General features: G+C 45.4%; 3 protein-coding genes and 1 long non-coding RNA gene across 5 annotated transcripts in view; 1 reads left to right on the top strand and 3 right to left on the bottom strand.

Annotated features, from left to right (window-relative positions):
- The window catches only part of RAB27A (RAB27A, member RAS oncogene family), a 29,726-nt gene extending 22,187 nt beyond the window's left edge, over positions 1 to 7,539 (bottom strand). Inside the window, exon 1 of the mRNA XM_031616537.2 lies at positions 7,419 to 7,539. The gene's annotated coding sequence lies outside the window, so the exon portion shown is untranslated. The remainder of the gene's footprint in view (positions 1 to 7,418) is intronic.
- Positions 7,540 to 8,304: 765 nt separating this feature from the next.
- Positions 8,305 to 9,255, bottom strand: LOC149916263 (uncharacterized). The gene is made up of 2 exons (XR_016470351.1): positions 9,146 to 9,255; positions 8,305 to 9,063 (listed from the first exon to the last, which is right to left on the bottom strand). It is a non-coding gene; the product is annotated as an uncharacterized LOC149916263 (long non-coding RNA).
- Positions 9,251 to 15,016, top strand: part of PIGB (phosphatidylinositol glycan anchor biosynthesis class B) — a 7,834-nt gene continuing 2,068 nt past the window's right edge. The window contains exons 1-9 of one of the 2 annotated variants that reach the window (XM_031616535.2): positions 9,251 to 9,371; positions 9,439 to 9,574; positions 9,664 to 9,781; positions 10,397 to 10,501; positions 10,653 to 10,783; positions 11,367 to 11,507; positions 11,927 to 11,978; positions 12,371 to 12,582; positions 13,747 to 13,811. In XM_031616535.2, coding sequence (XP_031472395.1) covers positions 9,254 to 9,371; positions 9,439 to 9,574; positions 9,664 to 9,781; positions 10,397 to 10,501; positions 10,653 to 10,783; positions 11,367 to 11,507; positions 11,927 to 11,978; positions 12,371 to 12,582; positions 13,747 to 13,811 — 1,078 coding nt within the window. In that variant the 5' untranslated portion in view covers positions 9,251 to 9,253. Of the gene's footprint in view, positions 9,782 to 10,396; positions 10,502 to 10,652; positions 10,784 to 11,366; positions 11,508 to 11,926; positions 11,979 to 12,370; positions 12,583 to 13,746; positions 13,812 to 15,016 lie in introns of both variants that reach the window. The other variant, XM_031616534.2, reaches the window with a different exon arrangement.
- The window catches only part of CCPG1 (cell cycle progression 1), a 23,927-nt gene continuing 21,422 nt past the window's right edge, over positions 12,512 to 15,016 (bottom strand). Inside the window, exon 12 of the mRNA XM_090148842.1 lies at positions 12,512 to 12,649. Within this exon, the coding sequence (XP_090004968.1) occupies positions 12,603 to 12,649 (47 nt within the window). The 3' untranslated portion in view covers positions 12,512 to 12,602. The remainder of the gene's footprint in view (positions 12,650 to 15,016) is intronic.

Below are 15,016 nucleotides of genomic sequence, written 5' to 3'. Positions count from 1 at the left end.
CTGGGAACTGAGGTGACATGCTGCCCAGAGAGGCTGTGGATGCCCCATCTCTAGAGGTGTTCAAGGCCAGATTGGATGGGGCCCTGGGCAACCTGGTCTAGTATAAAATGGAGAGGTTGATGGCCCTGCATGTGGCAGGGGGGTTGGAAATTCACGATCCTTGAGGCCCCTTTCAACCCAGGCCATTCTGTGATTCTGTAACGTGCACATTTTATTACAGTGAGATGGTAAGCAACTATTTGAGGTGGAATTTTTTCATGCGCTGCCTCAGCATTTTTCCAGATTTACCAAAAAGCCATTTCTTTGACATTTTGTCACAGGTGACTCCAACCTTCAATAATTTCCCCGCAGCTGAACAAGCTCTAAGCCCTGTTTCTGCTCCCACACAGAATTTGAAATGTTGCCACTCAGTTTTTGGCACAGTGAACTTTTTCTTCTTTAACTGCTTCCCTGATCAATACCAGCACATTTGCTTATAGTGAAGAAATAATCTGACCACAAGTACCCGAGGATGTCTGGTAACTGCAGAAGGAGGAACAGGATAAGGCGTGTTGACAAAGCAACAGAGCAACAGCTCTGCTGTGTTGCAAGCAGCCCCAGGAACAGGGTGCCGAGCAGAAGCTGCCCGGCTGCAGGTCTCAGCCAGCAGTGTGCAAGCAGTTTGAGCTGTTCCACACAGAAAGGCTTTGGCCATCTTTAAGTTGAAAGTCATTCATAAATAATTTCCAGACTCCAGCTTTTCATTTCCAAACTAAACGAAGCTGCTTAATTTCCTTCTCACCAACCTGGAACAAAGAATATCCACCAACTCCCACACTCCCCCTCCAGAAAAGGGTTTTATTAAAAACAGTAAGACATGGCTGGGAAGGTACAGCTGAAATAAACGTCATTTTCTGTAGGTGAAGCTACACTGATCTCAAACTGCAGAGTTGGTAACGAAGCAGAGGGCACCAATCTGTAAACCATGACATCAGAGATCAGTTACTCGAAGTCTCTGTTTCCAAACCAACACGTCTGCAGGGTGTCAGAAACTGCAGCAACAGCTGAGCGTAGCATAACTGCAGGTTTTGGGGCACCAGGAACAGCCCCAGGTGAGCCCTCCTCACACTGCCATCCAAGGCCTGGGGGCTCACAAGGGATGGGGTGAAGGTTCAAAACATGCTGTGGAATGCTGTTTTGAGCTCTACAGAGGAACAGCCAACTGTTTGCTTCATAAATCTTCCTGTCCTTTTTTTTTTTTTTTTTTTTTTTTAAACGAGAGTTATGAACAGGGTATATGAAAAAGACAATCCAAATGCCTGGAATTCACAGCCCTCTTGTAAAAATGATTTATGCTATACAGGTCTAGGAACACAGGAGGAAGCTGGAGGAAAATTCAGTGCAGGACAGCATAGAGCAGTGTTCATTCCAAGCATGAGAAAATTTGCCTTTGTATATTCTATACTCTTAAAAAAAGCTACAAGTGTCCAGGCAGTCCCCAGCAAGTGCTTCCCCAAGAAGAAAATGCCAAATGGCTACCTGTCTGAACTCAGTTCCCACAGGAATTTGGGCATCCGCCACTGAAATAGAAATGGGGGTGAAAGGATCTAGCCCACCTGAAATGATCCTACAGATGATTCTTCTGTGTTTCCAAAGCCAAAAGCTTCAAATTTGCCCAATTGCAGTGCCAGCTGCCCTGTTTCCCTGCCCCCCAAATTCTGCTCGGATCTGTTCTTCAGCACCCTGAATGGTTAATGGCTGTTTCCTACACACATTAAAAGCTCAGCATGCTTTTACCGACAGCCACAGCACAGCCTTCACACGCACATACAGCAGATGCTCCTGAACAGCCCTGTCAGACTGCAGAATGAGAACAACCAGCAGGCAGCACAGGGTAATGGCGCTCATTAGCATTCACAAATCTTATCTGTGTCACAAAACTTCTCCCGGAATCAAAGAGGAAACTTTTAACAAATGCAAAAAGAAGGAAAAGCAGCCACTGGGACGCATATGCTGGCACTGCAAATATGCTGGCAAACTTCAAAAAGAGACAGATCAAATGCTAACAGTAATTACTTCAGAGGGAGATCAATATCCCACAAAATGCAGAAAAAAGAGGGAAGAAAAAAAGTAAAAAGGAAAAATAAGAACATGATAATTGGTATGGGCAGATTGCTACAACTGTAAAAAGAATGTCAGTCCTATTCTTGGAAGAAAGGCTGCTTCTCGTGAAAAGACACTCTGGAAAAAATTAGAGGAGCTGTTGAGATGAGCTGCAATGCCACTTAGAATCACAGAATGGCTTTGGTTGGAAAGAGACCCCAAAGATCATCTAGCCGTGGGCAGGGCTGCCAATCACTCAATCAGCACCAGACCAGGCTGCCCAGGGCCCAACCCAGCCTCAAACACCTGCAGGGATGGAGCATCCACAGCCTCTCCTGGCAGCTTGTGTCACCAACTCACCACCTCTGAATGAAAAACTTCCCCCCCCCCCCCAACATGCAAACTAAATCTCCTCTCTTTTAGTTTAAAATCACCCCCCCCTTGTCCTGTCACTACCTACCTGCATAAAAAGTTGATTTCCCTCCTATTTATAATCTCCCTTTAAATACTGGAAGGTCACAATTAGGTCTCCCTGGAGCCTTGTCTTCTCCAGACTGAACAAGCCCAGGTCCCTTAGACTGTCTTCACAGGACAAGTGCTCCAGGACTTCTACTTCCTTACTGCCAAGCAGCCCATAAACGCAGCAACACATTAATATCTGAGGATGGAACTAAACAAACCTGAAAGGCGGGGACAAATCCTTCATACTGAACAACTACTACTTTTCCTGCATCAAGAACTAACCAAGAACATAAAGAAAGAAAAAGCAACTCATACTCAGAAGATCAGTTTTCACTTCAGAAAAGTAACAGCTCAAGTCTGTCAGCATCAAGTCATGAAACACATCTTCAGCAAGCAAATCGAAAGCAGGTCAAGCAGGCCCTCCTGCAAGCCAAAAGGCACGTGGGCTAAATATTCTGTAATACTACATTTTGAAGCAAAACACTCATGCTCCTCTATTCCAAAAGCAAGCTAATCTAGACAGCTACTTGCGATCATTTCTGAGCCTTCTTTCAGCACTGCAGGAGATAAAGTATCAGTACGTTTAAGGGCAGCAGCTTTTGAAACAGGAAACAGCTTCATAAAAAATAGCCTCCTCTGATAGCAGCACCAGATGGCAAACTTCCAAGGGCAACCAGAGTCCCTTCAAGAATAAACTGCATGAACCACTAAAATAACAGATATACACATCAGTTTCGTTTTCATCTTACTGCCCAAAGACAGGAATCCTTCACTGCAAATCTCAGCATCAGCACTTTGGAAAACCTTGAAAGAAAACAACCGTATCTTTAACAGGAAATCAAAATTCTGCTTTCAGAAAGCACATCTGCTTACATTTGAAGAACCGGTTAATATCTGATACAAGACTAGTAAACTTATCTCAAACAAGTGGATCTCATCAGTTTGTCACTTCTATTGAACTTACTGTCTCCCCGTCAATTTCTATGAATGTCAATGTAGTTACAGTTTACCCTGCAGTAAAGCCAAGAGTGTCTGTGCCTGCTCCAGATCCAAATGAAAAGGGAAAGGGAAAACAATGTTTTAATTCCTGAATCAAGTTCCTACTCTCTGATAAAGTTCTGAAATAATAGAAAGAACATACTAGAGAGAATACAACATCTAAATACTGCTAAAACACAAAGAATGGGCAAACAAAACGTTCTGAACTTAAAAGAGAAATAAAATGCAATAGCTCTTTGCAAGAATAAACATGGTTATTCATCTGGACTGAAAAAAATGGATAGTTTTGTATATAAGAAAAAGCATTTGTTGCAACACTCACATTGTTCAAATTACATCACCTGTACTTAAAAGAGGAATATTTAACCTAAGTATATTAATATTTAATCTATTTCACATATTGCAGCTCATTTTAAGTGAGATGATGGTTCCTCAAGCCATAAATCCTTATAAAGTGTGTGCCTGTTTCATGAGAAGAGCACAATGCCCAGTAACGTATGCAGACAGAAGCATCTGCATGTAACTGCACACTGATAACTTCATGTCTCTATCTTCAGCCTGAAGAGCTACAAATCTCCTTTGAGATCACTGATCTTTATCTACGTATCAGAAGGGCTGACAACTAAGCGCATTTTTTTATTTAAAAATGTTGTAGCCTTCCAGGAATCTGCTGTACCAACATAAAGCAATGTGCACTACAGCTTCCTCAGAAAGGATTTTCAATGTTTTGCAAGTCTACATCAATACAATTTTGAAAACTGCTTTGATGTTTTTACCCATGCTTCAGCTTAATTGATTCACATTTGTTCTTTGCACTACCTGATCTAAATACAGCTACATAGCATCCTCACTGTCCTTTCATTTACGTACCTGCTTTACATAAAGAATCACTGCAGAAGCTTAGAGCGAGTTTCAAAATCCTACTTGCAAGCACCCACAAATTCAACTTTCGTTTTAAAAGCCAGTTCATGTATCTACCAGCTCCTTTTTCCACTGCAAACCACAAATTTCTAGAAACGTTTTACTCTTCCTAGTCAGCTCCTATCTTCTCTGCTGTTTCCTGCCCCTTTCCGACCTCCCCAGCAGCCTGCACTCTGCCTTCCAGAAAGGCTCCCCATCCGCTGTGCAAAGTATCAGCATAGTATCATAGAGAAGGGAAAAGCTAGGAGATATTGGGTCACAAACAAAAATATGGATGCCTTGGTTTACATCTTGGTATTATTTTAGAGCCATAAAAGCAGTGATCTATGTTTTTTTTTCTTTAGCAATTCAAAATACTTGCCAGGTCAGTTCCAAAGTGCTGGCCAGTACACGAACAGAATTCCAACATTTGGGATCATGCAAAACTCTCACACACATATCAGATTGTTTTCAGTTCCTTGAAGCCACAGCAACATCACAGGAAAAAATTATGCTGCTTTTATGTCACATTTTAATATATATGTATGCCAACATTTAATCTTCAAAGTTTATTATATCAGAGAATAAATCACAGAAGTTGAGACTACTTATTACAGCAAACAGAAGTAAATTCTGTTGTATTATTTATGAAAAGAAAACAATACAATACTCCAGTAATGAAATTAGAGGCTAAGACTCCTAATTCATCATGGCTTTACCACCAGTGGAGATAAAAGCATCTGATCACAGCTGATTTAATGTGGTACGAGTCAGCCCTGGCTCCTGACAGGGATGCAGTTTTCAGACTAGAAAGACAAAAAAGAAATCATGGAAAGAAATCTCATAATCAGATGCTGTTCCCATAGGAAAACAAGCTGGGAATATATTTGTATAGATACAAAAAAAAAAAAAAAAAAAAAAGTTTTTGCTCTGTAAATGAGCTGCTTTTAAAATAACTATTCCTTAAATCATGCTGCTCTCAAAGAGCTTATCAGATACGTCTGAAGTCGGACCTATGAACACAACAGCACACAGGTGGCACCCACAAGACACAGGCATGAAAAGTAGTTCTTGAGCACTGACATATCCAGACCAGCAAGTGTTTGCCTATAAACACGTGGGTAGCTCTTTGAAATCAAGACATAAGAAAAAAATTCAGCATCTGCTGGATCAGACCACATGTACAGTGGAGCATCATAATAAAACTTTAACACTGAGGAGAGCATTTGGATTAACCGTTTAAACATGTTTAATGATCACAAGTTGTCTTTAAAATGTTTTGGTGAACCATTAAGTAACAGGAGAGCAAAGAGCTCCCGCTCCTTACATTCCATCCTCAGTGCCCACAGTGCCTGCTTCTAAACATACCTTGCAGCCCATTGCTGCCCACAAGGTACAGCTCCTGGCGCAGGGTGGCTGTGCAGGCCTGGGGCTGCTCTGACCACTGGCAGATGAACTGACAGCCACCTGGCACTGACAGAGCAGCTGGAAATCCAAAGGTGACGCACAAGGATCACTGCCCGTAACACTCATTCTTGTCGATGCCAAAAGCTGCAGAAAAACTTTTTTATCTCACTAATCTGCTCTTTGAAAGGAAACCTGCAGTCAAGCGATAAAATAACGTGTAACGATAGAGATGAAAACAAACTTACAATCTGGTTTTAGATATCTGGTCACGGATGAGAAATGTTCTGAACTGTACAAACACCAGTGTATGCTGTAGCACCAGCCCCCACCCAGCTCCTTTCTGAACAAGTTAAGGAGGTGTAAAATCAGAACCCTGAAGCACAAGAACGTGTTGTTCATTCTTCTATCTTTTCTAACACGCTTTAGAGGCATGCGCTTGGAATCACAAATACTACTGCTGCAAGTCTGTGTCAGCTTCTGAAATGTATGTTGTGCTGTGTGCTTTCTCCTGGCTGGAAAATGCTTCAAACGGCACCTAATGTTCTGCGTCCGTGAAAAGAACAGAGATTGAGAAGACAACTCCATGTAGGAATACACTTCCAAGCAAAGGCACGCAGGTCAGATCTTAGAAACTGCTCAGTGCTATTAATACATTTTACACACAAAAATCAATAAGCGTTTTGTAGAGCTTCAATAAAAATGGAGTACACGAAGATCACCTCTCCAGTAACGCTCAGCAGAATTCCTCACTCCAAGCACACATCTGAAGAAAACTTGTAAATGCTAATTACTGTGGAAACTACTGGCAATCAAAAAGCTCCAAATCCACCTGAGAGACAAAACCCAAGGGTGGGTGTTTCTGGCAGTCCTCAGCACGTCCTTTATCTGTTGCCAGTTGCATAAAAACCACCACTTATACTGGAATACATTCTAGCTGCTTACAGAGCGAGAAAAACCGAGCTTTCCTGATGGATTTAGCTTTCCTCAGATCTCAGACCATCAAAGCATTTCCCCCAAGCACTGCAAATCAGACCCAGACAACCTCCCGCACCCTTCAGCTCGAAAGCAGCAGCAGACGTGCCGATCCTCCAATGCGAGGCTGTTACAGCTAAACACACGAAACACGCTTACGTCGCTCCCTCAACAACTTCCCATTCGCAGAGGCCCCGCATACGGACGCGCACCGCACCTCCCGTTTTACCACCGCGTGCCTGGGAAGCTCCGCGCGCTGCCAGCTGCCGCACAGCGGGGCCCGAGCGCCGCAGCCGTTCCCGCAGCGGGGACACGCGGGCAGCGCACGGCCGCGCTTCGCCCTGCCGCTCGCGGACGCCACGCAACGACCCGCCGCGCGGCCCGGGCGCGGGGCTGCAGGCAGCTCGAGAGGCGGCGCGATTCTCGCGGCGCTAAGGCCGCTCTGTCGCACACACCCGTTTGCCGGCTTCAGAAGCGCAGGGAAATCACCTTTCCCACCCCGCCCCCCGGTTCGAGACCCCCGCACACACGGCTCGCACCCGTTTCCGGGCGGGTCCCGCAGCGGAGCTGCTCTCCCCGGCCCCGCCGCCCCGTACCTCCGGCAGCGCCGCGTCGCTCCGCACCTGCCCGGCCGGGCGGTAAGGGCGCGTTTTCCGCCGGAGCAACATCACTTCCCGTAGGGTGGGGGCAGGCGCCGAGCGGCCCCGCCCGGACGCGGGGCAGTGGCGGAGGCAGCACCGCCCCGGCCGCCCGTTTCCCGGGCTGAGCAGCGCCAAGGAGCTGCCCGGCGGGCTCCCCTCACACGGGAGTTGCACCTCTGTGCTGGTCGAGGTCGACACCGCTGCTTTGTGGCCGTCTCTCATGACCGGGTGGGAGTCATCGTGATTTTGTACCGTGCCTCCCCAACAGGAGGGATGCGGAGCTGCTGGAGCGGGTCCAGAGGAGGCTCAGGGGGACGATCAGAGCGCTGGAGCACCTCTTACGAAGACAGACTGAGAACTGGGCCGTTTAGTTTAGCTTGGAGAAGGTTCTGGGGAGACCTCAGTGTGGCCTTCCAGTACTTCAAGGGAGCTTACAAGCAGAAGGGGGGATGACTTTTTATGTGGTCTGACAGTGATAGGACAAGGGGGGATGGAGATTTAGGTTAGAAGTTCGGAAGAAATTCTTTGCTCTGAGGGCAGTGAGACTGGGGCACTGCTGCCCAGAGCTGTGGGTGCCCCATCCCTGAAGGTGCTTGAGGCCAAGCTGGGTAGGTCCTGGGCAGCTGAGCTGGGGGGCACCCAGCACAGGTTGGAACTGGATGGGCTTTAAGGTCCAACCCAAGCCATTCTGGTTCCCAGTGTCCTCTCATCCCCACTTCCATAAGGCCCAGCCACTGCCTCCAACAGCCGCACCGCCCCTGGACTTAGATAAAAGCACACTGAGCGAGGCGACTTCTTCCCTCAGGACACTGGGAGGCCGCTGTCAATGCCAACACCTGAAAAAAGTTCCTCCCAGAGCAGCAGCTTGGGATTCATTTTTAGACACATTACAACCCTGACAGAGCCACGCATCAAGGCGCTGCCCCAAGCAGCCACAGAAGGCCTCACGGCAGCACCCAAAGCAGCGCTTTTTCTTCCCATTAAATGTAGTACAGGACTGAAAACTGTCTGCGTGCACACGTGGGGTACGTGTACACACACTGATACAGGGGAGCATAACCCACGGCCTGGTGTGGGTCACTGCCCAACCACCAGCACAGCTCCCAACAGACGGCAGGGATGAGGAGCTGGATCCGAGACACAAACGGCGGTGGGAAGATCGGGACAGGGGAAACGCACAGAGGCACCAGTAACTGCACGACGGCGACCTTCTTCGTCCAGTTCCCTGACGGTTACTCAGACACGAAGACGCACCTCCGAGCGCTCACAGCTTTATGCACATCACAACACACTTGGGGTCTCTACGGGCCGCCACCGCGCGCTGTCCCCTCCCGCGGGCGGAGCGCTGCGGAGCGGCCCGGGGCCGACGGGCGCGGGAAGCGGGAGCGGCACGCGCCGCCTCCTCACGGCGCAGCAGCGACTCCTCAGGGCCTCCTCTCGGGCGCGGCGTCCGTCGTCGACCCGGCCGGGCTCTGCTGGGGCGCGGGCGGCTGGAAGACGGGCCGGTAGATGTACAGCCCGCTGGCCACGCCGAGCGCCACGGCCACGGCCACGTGCGGCAAAGGCAGCCGCCCCCGCATGCCGCCGGTCGGGGCCGCACCTGCACCGCACACACGGACACGCGCGTGAGGCACCGCGCCGGAGCGAAAGCGCGCTCGGCGCTCCCGCGCGGCGCCCCTCACCTGAAGGACGGGCACACCACGGAGCGGGGAGCGGCCCCCGCCACAGCGACCGGAAGGAAGTGCGGGAGGCGGGGCCGCGCGTGCGCCACCTCCAGGCCCCGCCCCGCCATGGCAGCGGCCGGAGGACTGCTGGCGCGCGCCGGGCGCTCGGAGCCGGTGCGGCTTCGCAAGCGTAGGTCGGTGCTGTACGCGGCCGCCGGAGGAGCCGCCGCGCAGCCGGGCGCCGGTAAGCGACGGGAAGGGGACGGGACGGCCTCGGAAGGGCCTCTTACCCGCGCGCATCGCTTCCGCAGGCGCTGCCGGCGGGACCGCGGCTCTGACGGCCCTGGCGGTGGCCGCGCGGGCGCTGAACTGCGCGCTGGTGCGCACCAGCTTCGTCCCGGACGAGTACTGGCAGTCGCTGGAGGTGGCGCACCGCCTGGTCTTCGGATATCCTTTACCGCCCGGCCCCTGCGAGCCCCGCGCTGCCGCGGGAGCGGCCCGGCTCCTCCTTACCGAAACGGCCTTAACTGCAGCAATTATGGGCACCTGACGTGGGAGTGGGCGCACGGCCTGCGGGGATACCCGTACCCGCTGCTCTTCGCCTGCATCTACAGAGCTCTGCAGCTGCTGGGCGAGGATGACGTCCGGCTGCTGGTACGTATAACGAGCCGTGGTGCATCTGCTGGTTGCGGTGTATTTTTGTTACTGCCCGGGTAGAACACAAAGCCCTATTCTAACAATCGATGGTGCACGAGCACAGACTTCAAACGTGAAGTCTCCCCAAATGTAACATTTTGCACGAGTGCAGAACTCATGGCCAACTCTCCAGGCCCAGCCCTGCTGCCAGTAACTGCAGTCCCTCCACGGCTGCAGTCCCCACTGCAGTCTCCCGAAGTTCCACAGTGACACTTTGCCATGAGATCATAACTGTGCCCTTGCTCACTTTGCCAGTGTTTAATCGTACCTATGGCTCTGGACTCGCTAACAACAGCTCCTTGTGACTGCTGTTGTTTGTCATTCATCACCAGTTTTCTAAATTGTACTTTGAAGAAATGAACGCTTTCAGTGGAACCTGATGTACTTTCTTGGTTCTGGCAGAAATACTTGTCTTACCAAAGGATCATACTGTTGTCATTGCTTTTTTTCTTTTAAATCATAAGATGTTACAGATAATATTCTCTAACTCACGCATTAGTCTGAGCAGCCATTCAGTAGTGCAGTACTCTTTGAACTCACTGCAAATATAAAGTTCTGTCTTTACTCATGTAGATATGGGTCCCTAGACTGGTACAAGCAGTTCTGGCAGCTTTTGCTGATGTGAAGCTTTATTTACTAGTGAAACACCTTGAAAATGCAGAAACAGCAAAGTATGTGGTAAGTCTCAGCTGTTTAAAAAAACATTATGCACATTAATCAACATGGCTGCATGATACTCAGTCATGCCTCAAAGTTATCACCTTTTTTAAAGCTACAGAACTTGTTTAATATTTGCCCCTGTGCACTCTCTTGTCATAACTGTTTTCAGTACTTCTGCCAGCTGTGTTCCTGGTTTACATGGTATACCTGTACCAGAACTCTAACAAACACCATGGAAACTCTTCTCACCATTTTTGCTCTTTACTACTATCCAATAAAAGGTTCCAAGATGGGGAGCAGGTAAGAAATTTTCTCTAAACAATACTGAAAATCTTTGGCTTGGGAGTAGAACAGAAACCAGTTCCAATGCTGATTTTTATCTTAAAATTTAAAGCCACCTTATTTCTGTATCAAGTGCTCTAGATCATGGAAGAAACAGTAATTGTGGTGTTTTCTCTAAAATTTGTTTTGAAGTTCTGATATTGCTGCTCTACAACGCAACGGTTCTCCAGTTCCCTTACACACAGTATCACAACACAGAAAACTATAAGCTTTAGAAGAATTTAACTTGAGAAAAGATACACTTGTTTAAGTGCAGCAGTAAATTAATGCGGTCACACCATTGTTTACCAGCTATCTATTTTAAAACAAATATGTGCTCCTAGTTAACAACTCCAGTGCTAATATGGCAGTTGTGTATCTGGCAGCCTTTCAAGCCAAACAAGGTATCTGCATTCAGAGAATCAGAGTTGCCAGCACCATGCAGAACTCCTGGTCAGAGACAGAACAATATTTCTATTGCTAAGTTCAACTGTCTGTTAAATAGTTGATCACACCTTCTGGTAAGCATTCTTTCTTTGTTTTTTCTGTTCCTTCATTCTAGATGGAAATATTTAAGTTTGATAGCACTTGCAATTGTCATTCGTCCCACTGCTGCTATCCCATGGATACCTTTGGTCTTCAGTCATTTTTTACAAGAACAGAAAAAAGCAGACCTCATCCTGTACAACTGCATTCCAGTTGGGTACGTTCCTTCTGAATTTACACTCTGTTCACAGCTGCATCTTAAGATTGATCTTACTACTATATACTGTAGCAGAGACAGAAGGCTCAAAAAAGCTGACTGCATTGAAGACCAATGCAAAAAAAGTCCTTTTGGAAAAGTTTAAAGTGCTTCTTTGAAGTAGTCTATATGCTGCAAAAAGTTAAAAAGAGATGTAATCACAATGAGATGCCAGCAGCATTCCAGGTTAACCTGGGATTGTGCCAAGGATATTGGGCAATGGCACCTGGCCACTCTAAAATGGCCACAAATAGGGATAATCCTAGAAGAGTTTAGGCATAACTACTCAGGGAGTTTTGACGACAATTTGGAGAAGAGTACAACCTGATGCATAAGAAATGCAGGCAATAGCAATGCAGTCGATTCTTCTTCTTTTCCAGATTGGTCACATTGGGAACCTCTTTAATAATTGACCGTGTGTTTTTTGGCGAGGTAAGCTGCTTTAAACTCAGTACTAAAACTATATTTTTCAGACATTTTAAAAATGTATTGGACTTCTGCTACTCGTTATCTGTGAGTTTGTCTGGTCTATCTTCTGTAAACCTGAAGTCACAAATCCTTGAACACTGACTCAGTTATTTTAAATGAGAGACTTACTTCAAATCAGCTCTCAGTAAATGAACAGTTATCAGTATGCTATAGAACTTACAAGCTTGTGTATAACAACTGCTAAAAATAGGAAACTCGTGATAAGTCTTAGTAGAAAAGACATAGGCACAAAGGAAACTTATCACTTATGCTAGTTTAGATGCTGGCTTTTGTTGTTTTTTTCTTTTACTTACCCCCTTTTTTTTTTTTTTTTTGCCTTCCCCTAACCATCCCAGTGGGTACTGGTTCAGCTGAACTTCTTGAAATTCAACGTGCTACAGAATTTGGGAACGTTTTATGGTTCTCATCCCTGGCACTGGTACTTCACTCAAGGACTGCCAGTTATCTTGGGTACCCACCTTCCTTTCTTTATTCATGGCTGTGTGATGGCACCAAAACGGTATCGCATCTTTCTAGGGGCAGTGATTTGGACACTGCTAGTTTACAGGTAATTTCTTCTGAACATAATTACTGTCTTTCACCGTTTGTGTTCTTTTCATCAAAACTTGTCCTCTCTAGAATGAAAAAGGACAGTATTCAAGCTAAATGACAGAAAACCTAAAGTTATTCCAATACCTGTAGAAATAGAGTCAATTATGCAATGTTTTCTAGAATTTATGTAATATTACTACTTGCATCATTAGCATACATGTATATTTAAAAGCAATTTGATTCTGAAATACTAAAATAATTTGGCAAGAAATTCATTGGAAAACACCCAGTAACTTCTGCATCACCTCAAGGGTGTTTAAGCAACAGAACTAGTCAGAAAACTGAGCTCACTAGACATCTGTTAATGAAAATTCTGCATCATTTGTTTCTCTAATACATCCCCAATAAGATGAGAGGTTCTTCAACTTATAAAACTTGCTTCATTTACAAGTCATTTGATAACTGTAGATTAAGCAAAAGAGGCAGGAAAATATATGCAAGCTAGTGCATACCTAATGGTAAACTGTCATCAGACTGTAGTAGTAACAGAATACAACAAAGCAGGAGCAACGTCAGAAATGTAATCTCTTTCCTCAGTCCAGCTCCAAACTGAATGTAGCCTGTTGGCCCTTCCTGGCTCCTCTAGTCTTCTAAGAACCTGTTTGGTTCTCATGACAAAGTTTTGCAGTAATTTCAACTACCCATCATTACACCCCACGCCCTCCCCAAAAAAAACACCACAAAGTCAAATGCTGAGGTGGGAAATGGTGTAAAGTTGTATTAGCAGAAGTGAATGTTATTTTGTTAGATAGAAATGCATGTGTAAATTTTAGCTCACCATCCACTCTTTTCCTTGCTTTGTTTTTAATACAGAAAACTAATAGGTAATGTACTCCCTATCACATCTGGTATTTTTAGACAGCTTAACTGCTACAGCACAGTAGCCAGACACTTTTATTAGTGCTTGGTTTAAAGTGATCAAGTAACTTTAATTTCATTGTTCTCATTATGTTCTTAAAAAGTGATGTTTTGCATTTTTTTACTCTGAATTGGTAACGTACCAAATGCTTTTTCATATGTTTATGTGCTCTTCTTCTCATCTTCCATGCTCTAAACATTTTTTTGGCAACAGAATTGATGCATTCAACTTTTCTATCATATTGTATCTGTTTTATTACAGCACACTGAGCCACAAAGAATTCAGGTTCATCTATCCAGTACTGCCATTTTGCATGTTTTTTTGTGGTAAGCATTTAGTTCTAAATGTCTCACAACCTTCCCCTGCAAATAACTTTTACCAAAAGACAGTTAATAGTGAATGTAGGATTCTTAAAATGAGGCTAACTTTTCCTTACAGATAGAAAAAAGGATGAATGACAGCAAGAGACTGAAATACATAAGAATCTTTAGAGTGGAAAAAAGTATTTCCTACAAACTGTAGTACTGTAGCAAAATCTTATCTACTGGGAAGCTACAAAGAAAAGAGTAAAGTTTGTAGAACGTGGAGCTGGATAGCTTTAAATTGACAGACAAGTTCAAAACAGAAGTTAATATTTTAATAACTTATATTTTGCTCACATGAACAAAAGTAAATCTTAGTTGCATAATTCTGTTGCTGGCAAACATCAAATAGCTAATGTCTTGGCTTAGTTCAGTGCTCAGTTCAGAAGATTTAAGACTTTTACAAAAACAGATTAAAAAAGCCTATAATAGACTGGTTCCACTCATGTTTAAATCACAGATTAACTACTGGACTTCATTTTCATCTGAGACAAAGATCTGCAGTTTGTTAGAACATGGACCAAATGAAGCCTGACTTAAATGACTTGTTCTACACTAGTGACTTCTGAAGCAGGCCTATTTTTTGTTTTGATTCAGTGAAGGTGGTCACAGAGGGGGGCTGTATAAAAGATTTCTATCACATATCTCCTATCATGAGAAATATCTTCTCCTCCTATTACTAGATTTTTACAGGAGTGAGAGGGCAGGGAGAGGAGACAAAGGAATAAGCATTTACCAGGATGTTAGCTCAAGAACAAGTAACACTAAAGATCATATCAACCATCTGAAGGGAACACTGTAGATTTCAGCATGCTGGAGACAAAGAATACCACAGCCATACCAGAGCAGTCATTATCATTTATTCTGGCTCTACCCAAACTCGTACACATCTGTAAGTCACCACACATCATTCATCCAAGCTACTGAATGGACTCATTTCCTCACAAGAAATTAAAACTAAGCTCCAGAGAGATAAAACATTGGGTTTGAAATTTTTCTTCTGAACTCCAAAGAACAGGTATAGACTTAACATTTACACTGTTACATCCAACAGTAAGGGCAAAGTCTAATCTCTGAATTTCCATTGAAACAGTAAAGACTGAAGTACATTAAAATACCTCAAAGCAAGGTACTGTTTGCAAATGACTAATAGTTTCCAAAGGTACTAT

This window comes from Phasianus colchicus, chromosome 12 (assembly GCF_987193195.1).
Source record: "Phasianus colchicus chromosome 12, bPhaCol1.hap1.1, whole genome shotgun sequence".
NCBI classification, from domain to species: Eukaryota; Metazoa; Chordata; class Aves; order Galliformes; family Phasianidae; genus Phasianus; species Phasianus colchicus.
The sequence above is the reverse complement of the archived record's forward strand: the minus strand, read 5'-3'. Positions and strand labels throughout refer to the sequence as shown.